Source organism: Primulina tabacum, chromosome 6 (genome assembly GCF_025594145.1).
Source record: "Primulina tabacum isolate GXHZ01 chromosome 6, ASM2559414v2, whole genome shotgun sequence".
In the NCBI taxonomy this organism is placed as follows: Eukaryota; Viridiplantae; Streptophyta; class Magnoliopsida; order Lamiales; family Gesneriaceae; genus Primulina; species Primulina tabacum.
In genome coordinates, this window is record NC_134555.1 from 33,188,587 (window position 1) to 33,199,153 (window position 10,567).

Consider the following 10,567-nt stretch of genomic DNA (forward strand, 5'->3'; position numbering starts at 1 on the left):
TGCTAATATAATGAGGAGAGTGATACTTTATATTTTAGGTAAGGAAGTTTCAAAATAGTTAACTGTCAGAAATGAATCAGTGAAAAATTTTGATAATCGAAATTTTTATTTTTTTCATTATATGAACGAGATTTGTACCCGTCACATTGACGATGTTTGATCGTCGAATCGAGATTATTATGAATTCAAAATCCTAAAATGTTTAATTAGAAAACAAGAAAATCTAGTCAACCTAAGGTTGACTAGTAGATTTTCACCTGATCAAGACATCAAAAGTATGTTACATTGGAATCTTGGATTCTATTAGTTAATTTGATGTAACTAATTGATGTAATTAATTGATTATATCAGATATTATCAAAAGTTTAAATAACACTACATCGTTAATTAATCATGTCTAATATTTTCAAAAGTTAAAAAATAAACATATGAGTTTTGAAAATGAGAATCATTGAATCTTAAATCATGTAGGATTCTAGAATGATCGAGAGACTAAAATTATATGTGTATGATATCACTAGTTGATGTAAGGATAATATAACAACACAATCTACCAAAATCTCTCAAGATCATCTCTCCCTCACAATTGCAAACCTAGACCACCTTGCTTGAGAAGCTACACGGTCAAGAGAAAACTTCCACCACCGTGCCACCACATCCCGCCGGAGTTTCAAGATTCGGCGATCAATATCAACACAAAACTTATCTGATTTTCTAGTTCAAATTAGACGAGTAACAAAGTTTCTGATCGTTGACCTTGTAGACAATTGAAGAAAGAGAATGATCTAGTAGATTGTTTATAGAGAATTATAAAAAGATTTATCACCGTCTAAACACCGAGGCAGTTGATGCCAAATGTTAAAAGCTCAAGATATTAAACTTTAAACATCTATTGTTGGGATTTGAGTCATCTGAAGCCCAAGAAATTGTCAAAATAAAATTTATTTGAAAATTTTAAATTTCTGCTACGTATTGAGTGTGAGAAAATGGTACACCAAAACTCCGTGTGTGTCATACACCAGGTACATGCCCATTCCTGCTCGATTTTGCAATGGACTCTATAGCTGCTGTTTCGTATCTGTATTCGCTATATGAAAACATTAAGTCAAGTTGTTATAGAAGTCAACTGTATAAATTATTATAAACTCATTTTAAACTTGTAATTTTTTTTATGTGAGATGAGCTATTACAATCATATCTCCTTCAGAACGCGACATCATCGTCGCCCGATTAGAATTATTTCTTTGTGTTCCCGCCGGAGAGCGTTTTGATACCATTATTTCACTCCCGAGACTGTACAATGAGAACTATAACAACTACTTTGTATCATTCAACAAAGTTGCATATAAATTAATTGTAGGTTATTATAAATTAATTTTAAACTTGTAATTTTATCCATGTTGGATGTGGCATCACAGTTTGTGAAATTTAGGTGGAAAGAAGTGTGCCATTATGCTACGGAATCTAAGCAGATAATCGAGAGGAGTCTCCTAGTCCCAACTTTCCGACTTTGTATTTTGAGAGTCCAAAGGAGAAGATTACCAGAAGGCTAAAAAGAAAAGGACAAGTAAAAGCTGGACACGGAAATTTGAGGAGCCCTAGAAGTAAAAAAAAAATGTTTTGAGAAGGGAAAAAAACATGGGCAAATATCTATTTTCTCTTCTTTTTTTTCCCTTTTTTTATTTTTTATTTATATTTGGCACATACGTGACTTGAGGAGAGACTTGGTTAACTTATGCATATATACATATTTTTAGGGCGAGATTTTTAATCTTGACTAGTTAATTTTACTTTTCAAATTCTTAGATAAAAAAAAATCTCTGATTAGATTTTATTAAGTTGAGTGGGCTAAATTTTAATTCTTGGTTGAGGAAGACAAAGACCTTAGAATTTAGAGTATGTCTCTTGTGAGACGGTCTCACGAATCTTTATCTGTGAGACGGGTCAACCCTACCGATATTCAATACTCCAAGCATAAAAATTATTATTTTTCATGGACGACCCAAATAAGATATCTGTCTCATAAAATACGACCCATGAGACCGTCTCAAACAAGTTTTTGCCTACCCAAATAAAATATATGTCTCATAAAATACGACCTGTGAGACCGTGTCAAACAAGTTTTTGCCTAGAATTCATTTGACTTGTGAGATTTGAGGTTTACATATTATTTACTTTTTAATGGACGACCCAAATAAGATATCTGTATCACAAAATACGATCCGTGAGACCATCTCATACAAGTTTTTGCCTAGAATTCATTTGACTTGTGAGATTTGAGGTTTACATATTATTTTGATTTATTTATATATTAAGTATCAATTGTTTTTTTTTTGTTTTTCATGATTATTGATTAATCATTTGATTGCTAAATTGACAAACTAGTTTTTATTATTATAATCTATCGACGAATTAGATTTCAAATTCGTAATTGTGGCATCTCTCTATTAATTTGTAAAGAAATTAAGAATAATAATTGTTGTGTGAGGATTGTTAATTCTTAGGAAAACAATTGACTAGATTAAATGCAACCTCTTATTTGTGTTGTTTAGCTTCATCATTTTTGCCACTTTTAAATTTAAATGTTATCATTAAATTAAAATTTACCATTTCCATGTGATTGTTTGATTTATAAGGGTTGAATTAAGATGCTTGTTGCATATTTAATTAATTATAAGACAAGATATGAATTGAATTTCCAATAGTGAATATTCAGATATAAACTGATCTATTTATTTCATCGAGATGAAGATAATAAATTCCAATGGCGGAGTTGACCGAAACCAGTGTTCGTTTTCTTTGAGTTTATTTAATTAATTAAATTTCATTTCGTTTAATTGTTAGGGTTTAAAATTTTGTTCTCGTCGGATTTAATTCAAAGAAAATCCCCTTTTTTATATTTATTGTTATTAATTTTTGTAGCACAATAAATGAATATCTCCTCGTGCATGGGAATGATTATTACTCATTTTACTACATTTTAATTAATTTTAATGAGTGATGTTAAATTAAGCGTGACACGACTAATCGCTGCCATTTCTCCCAACAATTTTCATTATAATTTTTCTCAAATAAAATATTGTATGATTTTATAGTTTAATTAACTTGCCAAAATGTCCAATATAACCTGCGTGTAGCCTATATATATATATATATCCTTCGTTCCCCCATGTAACTCACATAACATGATATATATTTAATTTTATCATAAGAAACGTAAGTAGAGGAGAGCTATGGCAAAGTTTAGGCTTGGCACAACTTTCGTCCTTTTTACTTATTTTCATGCAATGGTTCTATTATGCCAAGGCATCCAACCCATCGACAAATGGTTTCAAAAAATAAAACTACTCCCTATACCAAAATTTGCTATCATTGAGGTTTACGAGCAAGTTGTTTTCGCGGGTGATGGCGAAACATCTTATGAGATAGCCAGATCTAGTATCACAATTCGACTTCACCAACTTTTTTTGGTAGTTTGTCCATGATGGATAACCTATTAACCACTGGACCCGATCCTAGGTCACGAGCAATAGGACGCGCGCAAGGGTTGCTTGGTTTCTCTGACCTGAACGAAATAGCAGTATATCTGAGCCTCAACTTCATCTTCAATGAGGGCTTGTATCGTGGAAGTACAATCTCCGTATTCGGAAGAAGGCTTGGGCGGAAAAATGAACAAGAGTTATCTGTTGTTGGAGGTACCGGATATTTTCGATTGGCACGAGGGTTGCTTGGTTTCTCTGACCTGAACGAAATAGCAGTATACAATTATGCTGCTTGTCTTTCAGGGCAAGGTACGAAACTTCACGTGTGTGATAAAAAAAAACTGAAGATGTTCTCCAGCAGAAGAGATTTTCCTATCTTAGTTATTTATCATATATCTAGATGAATGGCTCAAACAAACTATTTCTTATGTATCAGTTTTACTATACATACGAAATAAGGAATTGAGGTGTCAATATGCGCCATGGGATGATTGGTCAAAATCGAGATCTTCTTTTATTACCAACAGAGAAGCAATTTCACTAAACAAAACGAGACTTAATTACATGGACAGAGGAAGCAGAACGTTTATATCACAAGCAGGGAAGAAGCTTGGAACTTGCCATAGGGAGGCGAAATTGGTTTTTTCTTTTTTTTTAAAAAAAATAATAATAAATAATCATTGAAAAAACTTAAAAAATAGACGCATCACTAAAAAAAAAAAAAAAAAACCGAAAGACAACGGTTTTTCACCGTTGTCGTAGGTGAAATAAAACCGTTGTTAAAACCCCTGTGGTTAAAGGACGTGCTCAAAAACAACGGTGAAAAACCGTTGTCGTAGACGTCAAAGACGACGGTGAAAAACTGTTGTCGTAGGTCTTTTAAAACTGTTGTTAAAGGCCCTGTGGTTAAAGGGTGAGCTCAAAGATAACGGTGAAAAACCGTGTTATATACATCTAAAGACGATGGTGAAAAACTGTTGTCGTAGCATTGAAAAAACGTTGTAAAATTAAATTTTGCGCCCGTTTTCCTAAATAAAACTGTCGCTATTAGCGACTGTTTAACGTCCGTCGCAAATCAGCGACAGTTATAAATTATCCGTCGCTAATTAGCGACGGTATTTATATTAATTCCGTCGCTACTTAACGACAATTTATCATATTCTCTCCGTCACTAAATTTTTCCGTAAAATAAAAAAAATTTACTGCTAAAATTTAATAAACATACAAAAAAAACTTACAATCTTACTAAATTAATAATATTTATAATCTTACACTTAGAATTTAAAATAGTTTTTTTTAAAAAATTAAATAATATTTAAAATCTTACACTTAAAATTTACACTTAGAACTGAAAATAGTTGAAAAGAGAAGAATTTGTTGTGAGAAGAAATGACTAAGGATGCGGTATTTATAGGAAATTTCCAATTAGCGACGGTATTTGTATAAACTGTCGCTACGAGCGACAGATATAACCAAACCGTCGCCAGGAGCGACGGTACTGTTACAATCGTTGCTATTAGCGACGGTGTTATAAATAACCGTTGCAAAATTCAAATTAGCGACGGGTGTTTCGTCGCTAATTTAAAATTGCGACAGTTTTATTGAAACTGTCGCTAAATTAAGCGACGGGTTTTTTTTATAACGTCACGAATTTTTAACAATGCGACAGTTTTGTGAACTGTCGCTAATTTAAATTTGCGACTGTTATTTTTGAAACCGTCACTAAATATAGCGACAGTTTATTTTAAACCTTCGCCGATTTAAAATTAGCGAACGGTTTATGAAAAATCGTCGCTAATTTTAATCGATTTTTTTTAAAAAAATTATAAACTACGACAACGTTTTTTTCAAAAAACCGTTGTCGTTAACCAAATAAAACACTAAAAAACGACAACGTTTTAAAAAACCGTTGTCGTAGTTAAAAAACCATCCGAAAGACAACGACCCTTGACAGAATCTTATATAGATAACGGTTTTTAAAAAAACGTTGTTGTAGCCGAAAAAAAACCATCCGAAAGACAACGGTTTTTAAAAACCGTTGTTGTAGCCTAAAAAAAACGCTCATAGACAACGGTTGTTAAAACTGTTGTTGTAGCAAAAAAAATCTCTTAGACAACGGTTTTTGAAAACCGTTGTTGTAGCCCAAAAAAAAAAACGCTCATAGACAACGGTTTTTAAAAACCATTGTTAGACACATCAAAGACAACGGTTTTTAAAAAACCGTTGTCTATCAGCGGGTTTTTTAGGCTACGACAGCGGGTTTTGCTAAAACCGTTGTTAAAAGTTAAAAACACAACGGTTTTTATTAAAACCGTTGTCTTATTAGTATTGTTGATTTGTATTTTTCTTGTACTGCATTCACTTATTTTCTTTTGGATGTTTTAGCAAAACGAAAATTTATCCAAATTTTTGGGATCAACTTTTGAATGAAGCCGAGAACTAAAAATCAAAGCAAAGACAATGTATTTTTCATTTAAGATTGCCCGAAACCAGGGGCGAAATATCTGTCTTCTTTATAATATATTGATTGTTTAGTCTTCTTTTCGAAATGTCTCTAATAACTTAGACCCATGGATAATTTTGCGAACGGAGATTGACTCTTAACTGATGATAGATGATCAAGCTAGCTAGCTACTTTCAATATTAATTTTCATGTTACGAGGCATGTTGACTGAGTAAAAAGTTCAATTTAAATTGGTTTTGTAAGCAAATTGGATTTTCTTGTGAGTTTGAGGCGTACGTGTTTTTATGAGAGTTTATTTAGTATAAGCGTCCGAGGTGAGAATGAATGAATGCCTGTCGCTTTTAAATGTATTATGTCACGCCCCGAAACTCGGGATTTGACACCGACGTCGTTTAACAATCACACAATTGAAAACAATCAGCCTCGTAGCATAGTATAAACCGAAATACCAGTTTATTAATCATAATCTCAAAAACCAAAGTCTTTACAACTGAATAAAATAAATTTGCGGCAAACGTCTAACATGAAATTGAAAGTACTAAAATTCAAAAATCCTACACTAGCCAATCTCGAAAATAACACTCATTCACCAGCCCCAAAATTGTTCAGATTCTTCTTCCTCGACCTGTTCTTCGGATTTATCTGGGGAAGGGTGTAAGGGGTGAGTATTTTGAGAATACTCTGCAAGTTGGGGATATCGAACACAACATAAATTTTTTTTCAATATTTTCGAAAATAACACATATTTACAACATGCTTTTCATAATCGTAACATCGTATTCATATCATTGTAACACTGCGATTTTTCACCTTTTATAGTTTACTGATATCAGTCCCTAAGTTTTAATCCTCTAAGTAGGCGAGGCCATAAAACAGTTCTATCCCACTGTTAAGAGCCATATGTTGGAATTCCACCCATTTTCAGGGAATTCTCACAGTGCCAACGTATAAACGCAACAAGATTTTAAAAAAACAACGTAGACGGTGTTCGACCGAATTTTTCTTTAAAAAGGAAACCCATAACCGACAATTTAAGAATTTTAAAATTTGCCCACTTACCTTAAATTCTTGAAAAAACGTGAAAAAGGTTAGGGTTCTTCGAAATTCCTACTTCACTGGCTGGACGGCGGCAGGGCTTCGCTGTGCTCGAAAATTCCTAAGGAGACTAGAGGGAGAATTTCGAAATTTGTGTGAGAATTTAGGTGTGATTTTTGAGCTTATAGGGTCCTCCTATTTATAGGGGTTGGCTGCTATCGTGATCAAGAGTTATAGTTGCATTTGAACTCTGAATCAAATCTTCATCTAAAATCATGATCTATCCGTGATATTGTTCGAAATTTAAATCTTTTATCCCCCTCAATTTCGAAATTTGCAAATATAAACACTGTTTAATTCAAATTCTAGGGATTTTATTATCTCTTGCTTGATCTTTTATCCCGGTATCTCAATATCAACTCAATTCTTGGATTTTTATCTATTACTATACATGATATTATTATTAACTCAATCTTGGTAAAATCTTACAAATCTCACATCCTAAAATGAGATAAATCCTGGTGTCCAAAATATACTATCGTGATAAAACTTAAATGATAAAACTTAAAATTCTTGGATTTTACATCCCTCCCTCCTTATGGGAAGTTTCGTCCTCGAAACTTGGGTTGGCTTGGTCTATGAAGAGGTACGGGTATTGGTTTCTCATCCTTTCTTCTAGCTCCCACGTGGCTTCTCTTTCGGTGTGGTTAGACCATTGTACCTTGACGTAGGGAATGATTCGTCGTCTTAGTACTTGGTCTTTGGTGTCCACGCTTCTAATGGGAAATTCTTCGTACTTCAGCTCTTCTCCCAAGTTACTTTCGATCATGAGCGGTTCTGCTTCCAACACGTGGCTTGGGTCCGAGATGTATTTCCGTAGTTGGGACACGTGGAAAACGTTGTGAATTCTAGACATGCTTGGTGGCAGGGCCAATCTGTATGCTAGTGTGCCCACCTTTTCCAAAATCTCAAAGGATCCTACATAACGGGGGTTTAGCTTCCCAGCTTTACTGAATCGGACAACTCCTTTCATAGGCGACACTTTTACGTAGGCCTTCTCGCCAACGTTGAATTCCACTGGCCTTCTCTTCAGATCTGCCCAACTCTTTCGTCGATCTTGGGCTGCCTTGAGTTTTTCTCGAACTACGGTAACCTTGTCTATTGTTATCTGTACGAGCTCGGGTCCTACTATTGCTTTTTCTTCCACTTCATCCCAATATAAGGGTGATCGGCATTTCCTCCCATACAGGGCTTCGTATGGAGCCATCCCAATACTGCTGTGATAGCTGTTATTATAAGCAAACTCGATCAATGGTAGATGATTGCTCCAATTGCTACTGAATTCTAGGGCGCAGGCTCGCAGCATGTCTTCCAGGGTTTGAATTGTTCTCTCGGTTTGGCCATCGTTTTGTGGGTGATAGGCCGTACTAAGAGTCACTTTAGTTCCCATGGCCCCCTGAAAGCTCTTCCAAAAACGTGAGACGAATCTTGGGTCTCTGTCAGACAGGATGCTCACTGGTACTCCATGAAGTCGCACAATATTGTCCATATATAGTGTCGCCAACTTGTCCAGATTGTAGTTCATACAGACGGGTAGGAAGTGTGCAGATTTTGTAAGTCTATCTATAATTACACATATTCCGTCTTGACCTTGCCTCGACTTTGGTAACCCTATCACAAAGTCCACGGAGATATGCTCCCATTTCCATTCGGGTATTTCCAAAGGTTGCAATAATCCTCCAGGTCGTTGGTGCTCTGCTTTGACCTGTTGACACATTTGGCATTTAGAGACAAATTCTGCCACGTCTCTTTAAAATTCATCTTAAGGTCCCTGTACATTTTTGTACTCCCTGGATGGACTGAAAATTTTGACTTGTGTGCTTCTGACAGTATTTCTTGGCAAAGGTTATCGCTGTCTGGTACACACAGTCGTCCTTTCATCCACAGGACTCCTTTGTCATCAATTTGTAGATCTTGAGACTTCCCGCTTTCGACTTGTCCCTTAAGTTTCTTTAGCTCAGGATCTCGATCCTGGTTTAACTTGACGGTCTCTTGCAGACATGGTCTCGCGGAGAGTGAGGCCAGAGTAATCTTGATCTCATTTTTCCGACTCAGAGCATCGGCCACCTTGTTCGCTTTACTTGGATGGTAACTGATAGTTAGGTCGTAATCCTTCAGCAGTTCGATCCACCTCCTTTGCCTCATGTTCAGTTCTTTTTGGGTGAACAGGTACTTGAGACTCTGGTGATCTGTGAAAATTTCACTCTTGGCACCGTAGAGATAGTGCCTCCAAATTTTTAAGGCAAAGACAACTGCTGCTAGCTCCAGATCATGCGTAGGGTAGTTCTGCTCGTGCGGTTTCAACTGCCTTAATGCGTAGGCTATTACTCTTCCCTCTTGCATGAGTACGCATCCCAAACCTTCCTTAGATGCGTCGCTGTAGATGGTGAATTCCTTATCTTCAGTGGGTAAGATTAGTACTGGCGTGGATGCGAGCTTTTCTTTTAATGTCTGAAAACTTTTCTCGCAGCCTTCGTCCCAGACGAACTTGGAATTCTTCTGAGTGAGTTTAGTCAGTGGTATGGCGATTGAGGAAAAACCTTCGACAAACTTTCTGTAATACCCTGCCAGTCCAAGAAAGCTCCTGATGTCTGTGGCGTTCTTAGGTTTTTGCCACTCTGTAATTGCCTCGACTTTCTTGGGATCCACTGATACTCCTGCTTCAGAGATTACGTGTCCTAAAAAGGATACACTCTTTAACCAGAACTCACATTTCTTAAACTTAGCATAGAGTTCATTCTCTCTCAAAGTCTGAAGTGCAATGCGGAGATGCTCTTCGTGATCATGTTCGTTAGAAGAATAGACGAGGATGTCGTCAATAAATACCACTATGAACTGATCCAGGAATGGCTTGAAGACTCTGTTCATTAGGTTCATGAAGGCTGCAGGCGCGTTGGTCAACCCAAACGGAATCACGGTGAACTCATAATGCCCATATCTTGTCCGAAAGGCTGTTTTGGGGATATCTTCCGCTCTGACCTTCAGTTGGTGGTATCATGTCCTTAGATCCAGTTTAGAAAATACTGCGGCTCCCTTAAGCTGATCAAATAGGTCGTCAATCCTCGGGAGGGGGTACTTGTTCTTGATGGTGATCTTGTTCAGTTCTCTATAGTCGATGAACAATCTCATACTCCCATCTTTCTTCTTTACGAAGAGTACTGGTGCTCCCCATGGTGATACACTGGGTCGCACTTGCTTTTTGTCCAGCAATTCTTGGAGTTGTTCCTTTAACTCCTTGAGTTCAGCTGGCGCCATCCTTTAAGGAGCTTTCGAAATTGGTGCTGCACCAGGGACCAGATTAATTTCGAACTCAACTTCGCGGTCCGGGATTATCCCTAGGAGTTCTTCTGGAAAAACATCCGGGAATTCGCATACTACTGGGATGTCTTCTATCTTCAGTTCGACTTCTCCTTGTACTTCGCTGATCATGGCCAGGTAGATATCTTCTCCGGATTTCATGGCCTTCCATGCTTGGGAAGCGGAAAGAAGTGATTTCCGTTCCTTGGATTTACCATGATACACGATC

The 10,567-nt window shown here is 36.3% G+C and overlaps 1 protein-coding gene across 1 annotated transcript; it reads right to left on the reverse strand.

Annotated features, from left to right (window-relative positions):
* Positions 1-8,655: 8,655 nt before the first annotated feature.
* LOC142550177 (uncharacterized) lies at positions 8,656-10,296 on the reverse strand. Its single transcript, XM_075659416.1, has 3 exons — positions 10,066-10,296; positions 9,753-10,020; positions 8,656-9,230 (listed from the first exon to the last, which is right to left on the reverse strand). The coding sequence occupies exons 1-3, from the start codon at positions 10,294-10,296 to the stop codon at positions 8,656-8,658; spliced, it is 1,074 nt and encodes a 357-aa protein (XP_075515531.1).
* Positions 10,297-10,567: the final 271 nt, after the last annotated feature.

Bases quoted from the DNA above. Each gene is read 5' to 3' on its own strand.
- LOC142550177 (XM_075659416.1), bottom strand. From the start codon at position 10,296: ATGGCGCCAGCTGAACTCAAGGAGTTAAAGGAACAACTCCAAGAATTG. The intron at 10,021-10,065 runs GTATTTTCTAAA...CACCAACTGAAG, and splicing joins ATCAGCTTAAGGGAGCCGCA to GTCAGAGCGGAAGATATCCC. The intron at 9,231-9,752 runs GTGAGTTCTGGT...AAATTTTCACAG, and splicing joins CTATGCTAAGTTTAAGAAAT to ATCACCAGAGTCTCAAGTAC.